Source organism: Trachymyrmex cornetzi, unplaced genomic scaffold (assembly GCF_001594075.2).
Source record: "Trachymyrmex cornetzi isolate Tcor2-1 unplaced genomic scaffold, Tcor1.1 scaffold5, whole genome shotgun sequence".
Classification (NCBI taxonomy): Eukaryota; Metazoa; Arthropoda; class Insecta; order Hymenoptera; family Formicidae; genus Trachymyrmex; species Trachymyrmex cornetzi.
In genome coordinates this window covers 281,890-297,486 of record NW_017299806.1, presented here as the reverse complement: position 1 = coordinate 297,486, position 15,597 = coordinate 281,890, and the positions used below count along the sequence as shown (strand labels likewise).

At 41.0% G+C, this 15,597-nt stretch overlaps 1 protein-coding gene across 1 annotated transcript in view; it reads left to right on the top strand.

Annotated features, from left to right (window-relative positions):
• Positions 1-1,587: 1,587 nt before the first annotated feature.
• The window catches only part of LOC108765519 (runt-related transcription factor 3), a 17,386-nt gene continuing 3,376 nt past the window's right edge, over positions 1,588-15,597 (top strand). Inside the window, exons 1-5 of the mRNA XM_018514280.1 lie at positions 1,588-2,020; positions 2,211-2,441; positions 7,614-7,739; positions 12,833-13,012; positions 15,471-15,594. Coding sequence (XP_018369782.1) covers positions 1,708-2,020; positions 2,211-2,441; positions 7,614-7,739; positions 12,833-13,012; positions 15,471-15,594 — 974 coding nt within the window. The 5' untranslated portion in view covers positions 1,588-1,707. The remainder of the gene's footprint in view (positions 2,021-2,210; positions 2,442-7,613; positions 7,740-12,832; positions 13,013-15,470; positions 15,595-15,597) is intronic.

The window sequence follows — 15,597 nt, the reverse complement described above, 5'->3', positions numbered from 1 at the left end:
CGAAGCCATTATTATTGTTCTTAATTGTAAAAACATTTTACGTTATATTTTGCTACGTAGCTCCATCAACTTTCCGTCTGGCTTTTAGAAGGTGTTGAAAACGTGACGATCACTTTTTTATCACAGCATTTTGAATAATGCACAACAATACGAATACACATCTATACACTCACGAATTGAAGTAATTAATTGTCATTTGTACGTCACATAGAATTAATGTAGTAAAATGATTTTAAACATTATTTTACAAAGCTCTTTACGTGCGGCCGAATATAATGACCGATCTCGATCATTGGATCAGCGTGTTCACCATATAATAGACTACGCTCGCAGTCGCTTTGTCGATTATATCTCCGCCTTATCAATTTAATATGAGCCGATTCGTAATTTCGAAATGGGACCGTCATTGGCAGGAAGCAACGTGGTAAACGTGGCCACGTGCAGTTTGACACGCGGTCGTACGTGCGTAGGGGTTGGGCATTCGTGTGGGGGGTGCCTACCGGCGGGAGTTCTTTTTCCCCTATTTTTTCCGTCCCCACTACCGTGCCAGTCTGCCCCTCCTGGAACCACCTGGATCTGGCGTGTCAGCCCCGGTGACGTGCGCAAAAATTACTGAATGAACGGTGACGTCACGAGCCAGCCGCGTGAAAAGTGTGCGAGTCGTTCCTGTTCGTGTCAACCGTTATTCACCCCCTTTCGTTTCTCTTCGCGCGTTACCTGCCGCTTCGATCACCCCGTCCGCTTTCCTCGTTCGTTCCCGTAAGTGTCACGTTGTCGCGAAGGTCAGAGATAATTGCGGTTAAAGAATCTCAGTTGTAAGATTATGACACGTAAAAGATTTCGTTGAATGAATTAAGGATGCTGAGCTCAAGCTGATCACCGACGGCCGCGAGGATACTATCGCGCGGCAAGAACTTTCTTTGTCAAATAGAATCCTTTGGTTTCTTGATAACACGTAAAAAAAGATTTCGCTGAATAGATTAAGGATGGCTAAAGCATCGCTGATTATCCGACGGCTGCAAGGATATTATCGCGCGGCACAAACTTTCCTTGCCAAATAGAGTCCTTCGGTTTCTTGATAGTTTCATTTTTCGTTTATCAAGTGTATTAAATTTCTAGATTGATGCATTAAAAGTTAATGTAAATCATTGTAGAATTAATAATTTAATTGTAGAAGTAATTTTATGAAAAAGATTTGCGAAAAATTATGGCAGAAACTTTATGTTATATGTAGGTTGTCTCGTGTTTTATTTCAGATATTTACGATCCAGTTGTCCATTAGAAGATAAAATTATAGAAGGATAAAATTGTCTTGGCTTGATTCCCATCGAAAATATGTCTCGAAAAGTTTCATTTCTACAAAGGTTACCACTATAAACCAAGAAATAATAATCTCCGCACATCTGCCAAAGAAAGATTAAAACGATCCGCTGCCAAATTTATACAACAATGCATACTTATATGAAACAACTCGAAGAGAATAACGAATCGACCATTTATCTCGTCGCTTATATTATAAAGAAAATTTGCTAAGGTTAATGACGTCGTGAAAATAAAAATTTTGAAAAGGAAGTCTTCCTGAGGAGAGTGTCAGGCCGTCGAGCCTGATTCAAGAGATGATGCGTTCTTGAAGAATGCTCGCGAGACTCTCCTGGTTCAGCGGCTGAACCGAATGGAAGGATGTTTCATCCGGTGTTCTGACTGCCTATGGATATATTCGGCCGTTGCAACGGCGGCGGCAGCGGAAGCACGGTAGCCGGAAACGGTGCTGGCTCGGTAAGGACGTCCAGTAACGAATCCGTGGGTGGTGGCGGCACGTCGAGCGGTACCAGCGAGAGCGGCAGCAGTGCAAGCGGCAGGATGCAGTTGACAGGAGCGTCGGCTCCTGGAGCGGCCGCTTCGCCGGAGTCGGGCGTCTCTCCGTTGACCGACGCCTACACCAAGATGACCAGTGATATCCTTGCTGAGAGAACTCTGGGTGACTTTGTCAGCGAACATCCCGGCGAGTTAGTTAGAACAGGTAATTGAATGACGATAATACTTCTGCAAATAGATATTAGCAAGGATTATAGAGATTTTGTATGCGTATGTGTGTTGTGCGTGGATAGACCGAACCTTTGCGACTTGTAGATAGAATAATGTATACATTTAGCATAAGTAATGTCAGCCATTTTGTAGCTAATCAGATCATATGAACATTTTGATTATAGGCTCGCCACATTTGGTCTGTACCGTTCTACCCGCACACTGGAGGTCTAATAAAACTCTTCCGGTGGCTTTCAAAGTTGTAGCTCTCGGCGAAGTAGGCGACGGTACCTTGGTGACTGTTCGCGCTGGCAATGATGAGAATTGTTGCGCTGAGCTTAGAAATTCGACGGCTTTGATGAAGAATCAAGTCGCCAAGTTTAACGATTTGAGGTTCGTCGGCAGAAGCGGAAGAGGTGAGTCCTATGCCTTCTTTGTCATTTCTTTCGATTAAAAGTTTTCACCGATGAGAATCTGTAGCGTTTGAATGGATAATTCATTGCAACGAAACGAGGGGTGAAAGATTAAATGTCGGACGACATTTTCTTGTCCTACTTTCCTCTCCATTCATAAAACTCCAAAGTTCCTTAGTCTTTGCTTGGAGCGTGTCGCCCTTCGTCTTTTATGCCGGAAGAAAATGCCGGAGGGGTGAAGTACCGGCGGCGGAAACCCCTTCAAAGAATTCACCGTGTACACCGCGTAGTAAGGGTAGGTCGTGGACGTCTTGAGACAACCCTCGTTTTTCCTTGGCTCTTCGAGGAAAAGTCTTACGTCTCCGCTCCATTCTAAGGGTTGGCTCCTCACGTCGAGAAAACCTTGGGGTGGGTAATGGCTTTTATTTGTCCGCACCACCGTGCGACCTTCTCACTTCGCCGCCCAGCTTCGTCGAGGAAAGGGCGAAATGAGAGGGACTGAGTATCGTTCGAAGAAGCTGCCGACGTCGACTGGGGTGGGTGATATTAATTGAGGTTTCAGTTGAGTTTTAATTAACGTTATTAGAGCCGGTATTTCGTTTAACTGCGTCTTTTGAACTCATGCTAAAGCCTTTTGATTAACGTAATTTAAAATAACTGTATGTGCATTCGACCTACTTCGAATAATTTTCATAAAGTTATTTGGTTTACTGAACGACTTAACGTTATTTACGATTTATTTTAAATATTATGCAATAGATTAATCAATAAACAATCTTAATTTTTTAATACGAATTTGGATCGATAAGAATAAATTTAATAAAATAAAAGAATTTCTATATTCGGTCAAAGCGGATCTTAGTGTTTAAATTTCTATATGAATTTATGTACATATTTGATTCTTTGCAAACCGCGCATTGACGTTTTTATTTCGGTCTTAAAACGCAATCATGAACAGAATCCAAATAGTAATATCATTTATTGGCGAACAATTTAATAATTTTTGCTAATAAGTATTTTTATAAGAATATTTTTGTAATTAAATATTAATGAGAATCTTAAATCTGTAAATAATTTTATTACGAAAAATATTGCCTCAGCTAGGAAGGCAAAACGAAAAATATTGTTTTCCTGGCTGAGGCAATATTTGAACCTGGAACTTCCGATTTTCCAGGACAGACGTCATGTTAATTCGGCTAACAAGAGCAATCTTAGTTTTACCCTCAAAAGTCAAGATGTTGTATTAAGATTACTTATCGATACACTCACTTATTAATTTTTTAACATTAAAATTACCATAGAAATATAGGAAGAAACAACTTGGATAGTAATTTAATATGATAATCATTGAAAATATGCCATTATAGTAGTCATTGTTAGTATGTTATTGTTGTCATATTTTCGATAGTATTGGTAAGGGAAGGCTAATCACTTGAAAATCAGGAAACTCGCAGATTCTCTAGCTGGGAAGCGGGGAACTCTCTCCCAAGTTCACGGAAACGCGTCAGTCATTTGTCTGGGATTAGCTCTCAATTGTTTTCGCCGAGCACGGAATTAACATAAGCTAGGATGAAGAATGTAAGAGAAGTGTCTCTCTCGTCAGGATTCCTAACGGCTCCCTGGCTCCTTGAATATTCCCTGAAAACCGATGTGCGCCGAACTCTCGAGAATTCTTAATGATCCTCTTGTTTGTCGAGCGTGGAAATATTCTCATGTATGAATTTGTGAGGATTTTGTCCTTTTGAGATTCGCGAAAGAAAATTCGTAGAAATTCCTATTAGCTACACTTTTCGCCTTATAAATGCGTGTAGTTAATGTATTTTAATATTATAATAAAATTGTTTACATTTAGAACATGTAAAAATATCGAAACCGCATGTATGTTATGCAGTCTGTGAAAATGGATATACCGCTGTTGTTATTGAATTTCAATATATTGCTGTTGCAATAAATTTAAGGAATCGTTAAACGCAACGCCGACACTGTGCTTTTGTCTTCGCTTAAAACCGCTTTTAGCCCGGACAAGATTGAGCGTACTGCTACGATAGTCGAGAGCTTTGCAATATCGATGATAAGCCGTAACCCCCTTCCCGCACGTTCGACCGTAATGCCTGCTCCATCACTGCAAAGTCTACCCTGAAGGTACCGGATTGTTTCCACCCCTTCGGCCCTAAGCCCTTTAACGAGATAGATCATTTGCGCGCTTATAGTTCCGACCCATAGCAAGATATCCTTCGACTTTGCTGCCGCGAATAAACTTCGTCACGGGAACGTCGCCAATCTAACCAAGTTGCTTTAATTCTACAACACACTTTCCCTTAAACCTCTCAGTCATCTTACTTGTGATCTGTAATATGGAGAGAATAGAAAATAATAATTAAAGGTATCAAAGGTTTCTGTAATAAAAATGTCACGAGATTAATTTCACCAAAGAGATAAATATTGAAACTTACAATAATTTATAGTAATTTATAATAATTCAAAGAGTGCACATGCAATATTTAAACAATGTATGCGGATAATTTATTAACCTTCTGAGTATAATAAAAATGTATGATATATGGAATTGGTCAAACGCATTTATTCGCGAATGTTGATTTATCGACCGCAGCGCGAGAATCGTTTCACTCCGAAAAGAAAAACAGCATTCACTCGCGGCAGTTTCAGACCGTAATCAATTCGTTATCAGACTGCAATTGCGCATTTGCGTTTCGTTCCGGGAAAATTGAAATTAATTAATTGGCCCGACAGTACACCGACAGGGTACAATGCCGAGACATGTGTACGCACGCGTAGTTCTACACACACGTTTACAGAGGACTATATGCTAACGAGCATAATCAGCGAATGGTCGAGGATGAGCCTCTCCATGTTATGTTTATTCTAAATTTGTCGAAAATTCTTACGATCGTATTATAATACTTTATCACAAATGAAATTGACAAGCTTTTAACATTATAAATTATTTTAATTAATTTCGCGGTATCGTTGAAAGAAATAGGATTCGTGGGATTAAGAAACTGTAGCAGTGCCAAAGTCTCGTTCGGATAAGTTAAGTCGTACGTTTAAAAGATACGTAAGGATAACGACGCGCGTTCAAACTCGGGCGATCGCGAAAGACCTTTAATGGCTGTACGGCGACTGGCACCGAGGGTGATACCCGTGTACCTACGCGTGCCTACCTAACTGGGACCATCGACTCCGAGGCAGCAGAAGTGAAAAGGTTGGTCGGCAGGGTGAGGGCACGGCGAGAATGGCGTGACTCGCAGCCAAAACCGAGGGGAATCCCCGCTAGAAAACGAAAAGCTCGCGTGGCGAACCACCGTGTGGCCACGCTCGACACTCGCCATTATTTCTCCGATGCCCTGCCTTCCACCTCCATTCTTTTTTCCCGCCATCGATCATCTTACGTCACAGTGCGGCGGACTTTACCGTCTATATTGATGCCGCCGTGGAGTTCAAGTCGACGGTGAACTCTGACCCGCGATCGATTATCGTATTCCCTATGTACGGAAACGTATCTAATGGATCTGATAGAAAAATAACGGTAATGGCTGCTTGAAAGGGTAACGCGACCGTTGTAATGCATTAGTGAACAGGACTCGTTTAGGAGCAGATATAAATAACATAATGTGTTATTCTTCATTTTGTAAACCGGTAACGGATAAAAGCACGTTACCTTTGCAGCATTATCGTATCTAATTTCAAGAAAACATGTTTTGGAGGATACATCTATTGCACGAAGAACGTGCGATATATGGGTTAGTGAAATAATCATTACATCTTTATCATATAATATAAAGTAGCATTGATGTTAATAGTATGCTGATATGAATATAATGTTGATCTTTGCATCGGCGCGAACGAAATTTATACGACGGAGAAGAATAAGCTATTTGGCTGACAAAGGAATAAACAAGAGTCCTCTTTCAATCTTAACATAAGCTTTGTTAAAATATATAGAGAACTAAGAGACACGTATTTTTTCAAAAATGAATTTCTCGAAAATTAAGGGAATGCGAAACTTCTTGAAAACTTTTTAATCTTCTCTTGAAAAAAGTCGGTTTTTTTTCTCTCTGAATGAATATATCGTCTAAACTGTCAAAGGTATAAAGAAATTTCGTAGTTTTATTTTGTAATAATGAGTAAACGTTTTTATTGAAGAAATTTTATTATTATTATTATAAAATACTTTTAAACCATTCTCAATATTTAATTAAAATATTTTTTTATATCTTTGACGATTTAAACGATATATTTATTCAAGAAAAAAAGACCAGTTTTTTTTTTCAGGAAAAGTTTCATCACTCAACACTGAAAGCACTTATAAAACAAATACGTGTGTTTCCTATTTTTATCTATACTTTATCATATTCAATGCTTATTAAAATCGAAAGGAGACATTTGATTGTTCTCTTGCAAGTACGCACGGTGATGAAAGAGAGGAAGGGTTAAAATTGTGGTGGACCTCTTGCGCGTGTAGCATTATCGCGAGCGCGCAGTTTTCATCGTGGCGACTTTTCGCATCGGGCAACGCTCCTCGCAATTTTCACGCGTTTTATCGCGTGCTTTTGCATGTTGAATCGATAGCGTTCGCGCGAGCGAGTTTTCGCGGCAGAGTTTTGGTGCTTAATGCTCGCGGGATGAAATTGCGGTATACCGTTGCACGCGCGTGTTTCCACCCGACGGTCTACCCCCGCTTTTTCCACGACATTATTTCGCGCTCGACCGAGGCTTTTTAGCGTCACGCGACTTCCACCCTCGACGCCCAATCCTCCCTCGAACGCGACCACCCTCTATTCCCTTAACTCGGCCGCGCTGGCTGGCCACTGTCACCGTCGACGACGCCCTCGATACATTACCAACGTATAATTCGGTTACCACGGAGTTTCGCCCGGCTAACCGCGTTTGCGAACTTTCGACGTCGGCTTGAATAGGCGCGTCCACGAATCGACGCGTCGCGGGACGGAAACCGACGCGGAAAAAGCACCTGATCGTCCGCCTCGTTTTTAGAAGCTAATTTTCCAGCATTTCCATTCTACGCGTTGCGGTTATTAAAGCGTTACATTAAAATTAAAGTTGCATGCTCGTAGTACCAGGAATAAACTTATTTAATAGAATATATTGCAAGATTTGATTGATCGTTTGACACGTTGAATGTGTTCTTTGTTTCAGGCAAGAGTTTCACCTTAACGATAACGGTGTCGACGACGCCGCCTCAAGTCGCCACTTATACCAAGGCGATTAAGGTTACAGTAGACGGGCCGCGGGAGCCGCGATCCAAGACCAGTGAGTATCACTGTAAGCATTGCTGTTCTTATATATATTTATTACATTTTATTCTTGTTAGTAGTTAATAGAAGTACACAGAAAGAACGATTTTCCTGAAAGGCGATGTTCCTAAAGTTTTGCTGGCAAGAGAACTGAAAATAATTTTGTTGAACCATCAAAATAATTATGTTGGAAACTAAAAACTGATGAGTAACGCTGTAAAAAAATTGTTCTATTAAATGACAACGGAAAAAGATTCAACACAAATGAGTGAAAAGGACCATAGTTTAAATTCCAGTTTAAACAAATTAGGATTAGAATTGGAAATTAAAAATTCGCATAGAAATATTATTAGATCTGCTTCGATCAAATATGGTTCTCTTCACTCGTGCTGTAAAAAATTCTTTAGTAATTAGTTTGAGTTTCTAATAAAATTGTTTTGATGCTTTAACAAAATTATGTTCTATATCCAGCAAAATTTGAGATCTATCAGCAAAATCATTCTTTCCACGTAGCGTCTTATCAAGCATTGTACAAGCGGGACATCCTCATCAATAGCTTCACAATCGCGCATCGTGACGATTATCGAGACTTTCAATAACATGGACGCGCTTCGGAATTCGAAAATTTGGCATGTGCGTAGAATATCTACAAGGGAAAACAGATTTTAGCGGGACTCTGTCGACACGATCGTAATGCCTAACGAACGAGCGGCGTGGCACCGGAGGCAGTAAAAGCCGCAAGTTCGAAATGGCCCTAGTGTGCGGCTTCGCGCTGGTCGGCCGTTCACCCCTCCAAGGCTAAGTTTCGCGCAATTGTCATTATTTATAACCGCGGGGCACCGGGTCCCGCCATAACATTGACAAAGAGCTGCGGGCGTTGCCCGCGAAGGTGTGTATCGCGGTGCTTTGGCCAAAACGCAGGGTGACGCCTGCAAACTTCGCGGATATCCGCTCGCGAGAACTCCTCCGCGAGAGCGTAGTGCCGAGACATACAATTACCGAGAATTCTCCCCGTTATTTCGCTAGGTTCACTGTCGAGCCTGTCTGCAGGGGTTCCTTCCTTAGGGGCGAAGGGAAAGGGACGTTTCTCATTCTCCGTTTGTTACCTACCGTGTAACCTACTACGTAGAACGCATTGTACGCTTTGTGCTTCCGAGCACGTCAATTTGTGGCGTCGTACCACGGACAAAGATTTCCTTTAAAAGATTTAGCCTGAGGTTCGATACTTGACAAAGAAAAAAAAAACATGCTGTTAGTCTGACAATTCTAACATAATAGTTGCATTAAAAAGTTTCTCGTAACGTTTACACACACACACACACATTTCGAATCGATTATAAAATCAATTGTATTTTCTTGAGATAACTTATTTTGCGTGTTACATTACGATGCGATCCCATTCTTGTGTTGGTTTAGATATTAGAACACTAATACACTAGACTAATACACTAATACATTAGAGCACTAATAATGTCGTCCCTGAAGACGTACCAAAAATATCCAATAGCTTTAATATATCGAAGCGGTCGCTCTGGGTAGCACAGCATAAGTTTGGTACCTTGGGAAATTGCGACCACATCCGCCGGCTTGGCCGCATCTGCGGACCACCCACGAAACTTCCGTCATAAATCCAAAATATGAAAACGCGAAATTTCGGTGTACCGCTCGGAGACGCGCATCCAAGCAAAACACTACATTTCAGAGAACGTAACGTTTCAGAGAAGTAATTTCTCTTGCGATATTAATGCTACTGACTGTTACTTCAGCCAGAGATATATTTAAAACGGGATATTTTATTACGAAATACAAATTATTATGGAGATCGCATTTTTTAACACATCGATAATTAATTTTAATTCAAAGTAATTAAAATCACTCCCCTTCCTCCCAGCTGAACATCGAGTTTTGCGGAACGTCAAGTTTCTGAAAGCGAACAGCGGATATGAATTTTTAGAGATCGTTAAGATAGCGTAAGGACGTCGGAAATAGACATTGGTCATGTCGGCGCTTTGGATCTTCTATGAAAACAAACCGTTTACTGAATCAGGGACAATTTCAAGGATGGCGGCGCGAGATGAAAGAGCTTTTGGCTTTCCGGGTGGTCCTCGTGCGCATTTTTCGAGGCCACGATCCACATGTTTCATCTCGTCTTTGAGTAAGCTGTAAGGACTCCTAATTATTATGTTTCAGTACATGACAGATTTATTTTCACACATCAAAGTATAATTTATCTGAAGTCTGATAATTTAGGAAGGATATAAAAAAATCTTAAATATTTTCTTTTTATTCACGGAGAGAATTTTTTTTTTAATTTGCCCTGAAAATATGATAATTGTAGTACAATACAATATTTTAAAGATTTTTGCCATGCACTTTAGTAAAATAAATCAAACTTATTTTATACTTTATTGTAGTTTTATTAATGAATAAGATGGATTTACATTAAAATTCTTCGAAATACAATGTTGTTCCACGACTATCATATTTTCAGGGTAAACTCTAAGAAAAAATTCTCTCCGTGTACTTGAATTGGTAATTTTTACGTACTTTTCGCGAGTGAAATAATTTTACGTTTATGAGCGAATGTACAAAGAAGTGCTATAAATTGTGCATTCGTGCATTCGACGATCAAACGCGAGAATAAACGAATGAACCTTATCTAAGACAATACCGAGCGAATGCCCCCGAAGGGTTGTAATTAATTAAACAAGCAATTCATTACACATTCTACCCTCGTCTGGTAGCCGAAGGTGGCCGTTGCCGCGGAAAGGCTGCGGGGCCGAGGAAATTGATTGAGGGAGGTTTAGCCTGGGTTTCGATGCTGCTCGCGAGGACTCGCCCATTTGAAATCGGGATTCGTATGTTCGCGGAGTGCATCTTCGACGAATGAAACGGTTCTCGGCGGCGATAGGAAAGATCGAAAATGGGTGTCGTGCTTACTAGCTCCAGCTCGCATCGGGAGAAGCTGATTTCGGGACGCGGGTCGAGGGGGGCGGGAGAGAAAGAGAGAGAGAGGGAGAGGCGGGAATTGGCGACGGGACGAAATGAGGATCTGTCGTTGCCAGCTGCTAACTCTCGAGAAATTCCCTGGCAGTCACGGAGCGCAAAGAGGGTGTCCAATGAAATCGATAGCCGCGACTTGCCAAGGACTTACGACTTCGTCCAATCGCCAAACATTTCCCGTTCGACGGAAGAATAAATCCGGAAGTGCTGTCATAGATCGTTCGCTGCGATGATCCAGAATGAGCATATCTAATCAAGATACTTGAAAGATCGTGACACATCTTATATACGTACAAAAAAGATGTATTAACAGTATCAGCCGACATCTATCTAAAACAATCTTGATTATTCAATAACATTAACTTTTAGAGAGAATGGGAGTATATTTTAAGATTTTAAAGTTTTTTCTTAAAGTACACTGAAAAAAATTTCTGGTAGAAAATGTATAAACCAGTAGATTCTGATCCTATCAATCAGAATTCCGAGCATCATAATTGGACATCTGATTATCTTGACAAGAATTATAATAGATTTAATTATAAAATTCTGATTTCTCGATTTTTTTTCCGCTAGGATTCTAATTAATGCAAGCAGTATTTTCCAGTGTAAAATTTTTTATAATTCATTTATTTTATTCTATTCTTTGCCTCGAAATATGACGCTGTTTTAGCGTCACTATAGTGGCTTTTCTGTTTTTGTAAAGATTATTACATATAAATAAACAATATTTATTAAAACAAGAACATGGCACATTTATTTCAATAATATTGTTCAATAAATTAAGTTTGTTTTCAATTAGACTGCTGTCGGCTAATGTTGTTATAACAACATCATTTTTTTCACGCAAAAGTGTTTATTCGTGAAGAGTAATAGTGGAGTAGTTACGTGAAAGATTGACCACTGATTATTTGCTACTTCGTTTAAACGGGAAAGCAACGTGGAGTTTAGAAGAGCGAACGATCGCACGTCTATTCGGAGGGTCGCACGAGTGCTCGACGCCTAATGAAATACTGCGAAGAACGGTGGTGCGCCGAATTCAAAGGGTTAGGGTGGCGTGATAAATGCGTGGGTCGAGCGGCATAATTTATTAAATCTATCAAGCCGCCAGCGTAGGAAACTATCGGTATCTCAAAACAAATCCTCGTTCGAAGTTGCCGTTTTCCGATCGCGTTCCGGTCGCGTGGCATGCACCTATTTCTCATCCCGTAAAAGGTAGCGTTGAAAATCGAATTTACTTGAAACTTACGACACAACAAATTATTTACTTCTTAAAAGAGAATAAAAAAAAGGTGCTTTACCTAAGAAACCTGTACGGTTCGTAAAATTTTCTCCCGGGCTTCTCTCTGGTTCTGCAATGTGTTCGAATCGCCAGTCGTTTAACAGGATCTCGTTAGTCTCGGTACCCGTCGGTATTCCGCCGTCGCGCCCCCATTGTGTCCCCGGATCGAGCGTACCCTATTCAGCAAACCGGCGGGAATTTCGGGTTGCCGAGTTAGAATTAGGGCTTCGATTGGATTATCAGGACGACGGGAGTCCGCCACCTCCCTTCCGCCCAGCGACCCTTCGTGTCGGTCTCTCTGGCCTCCGGTGCCTTCCACGTTGAATCGTTGCCTTTAGGGGAAGAGAACGAACCTGCATGGTATGGCACACGGCTGTCCTGTGCGGCGACCTCTAGTCAGGGACAGTCGGATAGGACGTCTGCCTGTTGGGACGTCTTTAATTGGGTTGGCGACACCGTCGCAGGGAAATAAAATGTATCGATGCCTCTCTCGTGTGTCTCCCTCGTTCGTTCCGGCTTCCGAAGGGACGGCCACGGCGTTTACCCGTATTGTTCCATTTGTCGTTTCGGTAAATGAAAGATGCACCTTCCACCAATTGTCAGGCTAGAAAACGTACGAATTTTTTCCGTATTTTTACCGGAAAAATTATATTATTTCCAAATTCTATAAGAATTACTTCCATTATATTTCTACGCGTAAATAAAGTTTAATACTTTCACGTTCGAGTGCCATAAAAAGAAAAGGTTATTAATCGCACATAGACAAAATGTACGATTGGTACATGTACCGGAAGTCCAGTGGACAGGCGCACGGTTGATCGCAGTGCTGTCTCTTTTAGGGCAGCAACAACAGTTTCATGCCTTTGCGTTCGCCTCGCAACGAGGTGGTCCATTCTTCGCCTCGCCCCTGGTGGATCCGTTGCAACCTCTGCCAAATCCGTTGCAACCGTTACCGAATCCGCTCCAGCCGAGGGATCCGTTGTCTTCTTTTAGACACGCGATGCCTGGTAATTGTCAGAGTAAGTAACCGCGTCTGCGCATGATCGTGACTTTGCTTTCATTATATGGCTTCGTTTTGAATTTTTTTAACAATAACTTATCTATGTGTATGCATGTATCGTTCTTTCTGTATCCGACTTGCGTGAGCACTTCTTCCATTTTATAGGTTTCTTAAATGTATTATTTCCAAAGTAACCTGTATTACAAAAATGTGTAGCAAAAAAATATATAAAATATGACATATACGCGCAAAAAATTTAATCGTATGCAAGGAAGTATCTTTTTTAATTTTATTTTATGATCAGTTTCTCGTTTAGTGGCGTTATGAAATTTAGATAATTTTTGTCATCGAGTAGGTGGCTTCTGTTGAGTTTGGGAATATTTTCAGACTCTCTGCTACTGGTTTGAGTACAGAAGCATGGCTTTTAGGTAGGCTCGGCAGCAAGCTTCTCGGCTTCAGAAGCGGAAACCGCAAGCCTGTTCAAAGCTAGATTAAATATTATATTAAAGGGGTTGCCACGGAAGCGCGTCCCAGTCGGTTGGCTCCCTGTTTTGGGGGCGCAGCCTCACCTTCTCTCTCCACGTTTATAACGTAGATTCGCGAGTTTGCGCGTAAAACGCATTGGCAAAGTAATGTCGAGGGAATGTTGCGTTGATTTCGATTATTCAAAAAAGAAGCTGTCGCTCGTTGATTAAAATTGTGCTGTGCTGATCGCCACGATCAAATCTGACCGCCGAACGCACGCGAACGGTATATGTATATATATATATATATATATATTGTACGATAAAATTTTTAATACTCTTCTCGAGCTCGTACATCGATAAACGGTTCTGGTAGTGCGCAAGAAGAGACGAGAAAAAAAAGCTTAAACAATAATTCGAGATCAGCCGTTTTAATGAGTTACCTCAGACATGAGGGCTGACTGCTCCGTTACTAGCAAATTTCCCGATAAAATACGAAGCACGCTGAATATTTCCTTTATTAACTTTTTTCCCTCATCGGGCATCTGGTCCGATATAATATGCGTACGCGGCTATATTATTCTCACGCTATACGCTTGGCGGATTTGATTTCGGGAGACACTTGCGTATACGGGATTACTTCTCTCTGTTAAAATTGTAAAAGCTTAGAATATAGCACATTACGTTGCGATGTAATTATCTTTATTCGATATAATTAATCTTCTGGAGAGCCAACGGTGAATTTATTGGATCCGCTCAGTAATAAATTTTTGTCAAAAATGTACGATTCAATTTTCTTTATGTTATATCTATAAATTTGGATTATATTCTTATTAAAATGTATTTAATATTCATTCTTCTTTGTACGATATGTCAGTTTTGTTCTTTGAAATTGATTAGTGTCTTTTAATTAAATAAATTAAATAAGTTTTGCGGTCCAACATCAGCTCTGGAGGATTAATATATGTAATTAAAATAAAAGTTTTGTTTAAAAAATATGGCAAAATAACCGCGTAGACTTTTTTTTATAAATAACGAGTTGAGACGGGATTCACTCAGGTATTTGAATCTCCGAATACTTCGGATAAACTCGTGCGTAACTTTAGGCGATTTTCCATAAAAAGGGCCACCTCTTCGGACCGCAAGGAATCCGGTAATGCCGAAGGATGTGAAAGCACCGGGCGGATAGCAGTATTTAGGGTTAGCTCTCGTGACGACGGTCCGGTGGCGCTTGCCGAGGCGGGCTCGGTTATTTGAGTTGGCCCCAGCTACGCGGGGGATGACCAACCCTTTGATCTCGATGTACTCTTCCGTTCCCCTCACTCTCCGCCATGTCCGCCCGTGTCCCTCTCGCAAGCGCTCGTGCTCTCGTCCTTTCTGCATTCAACCCCCGTGACTCATTGGAAAATCTATCGGGGATGCTGCCTATACCCCGCAAAAATACATCCGCCAAGGGGCGCACAGAACCGCCGCCACCGCCGCCGATGCATCTCGCCAAGTGATTCGAATTGGCATATAATCCGGCGAAAATTTTCCCGTGCCTTTTCAGCCTTCTGTTGTTTTATTCGATTGTTGCGATTATTATTTAGCTGTTCCACCGATGTGACTGTCATCAGCATTGCTATCGATGTTTTTTATATTAGTCAGCTTTTCTTATACATATTTGTTTGTATTGTTTATTGTGCTCGTCGTTCATTAGCTGTGTTTAGCAGAAAAAGCAGCTTTGCGAATGTGATATTATAAAATTCTTTAATGTGATTAAAAAGATTTTAGACTTTATTTTTCCTCATTGTGGATATAAATATATAAATTAATCATATTAAAGAATCTTACAACAGCAAAGCTGCTTTTTCTACTATACGCAGCCATTGATTTTTCATAGTTATAGGCATCTTGACGGCGTTAATGCTTCTGTATTTTAATTGTTGCAAAGATATTCTTCGCTTGTGCGATTGTCGATTTTTTTTCCTTTGTCGTATTCTTGGCAAAGCGTGCAAAAGTTGATTTCTCTAGATATGTCCCAGTTTGGCCTGACAGCGAGCAATTCTTGGGGATACGGTAGCACGGCCGGCTACGCCGGCTACCTTCCGGGTCCCCTTTCGTCGTGCGCCGCACAGGCCTCGTTTCCACCCCCGCCGCC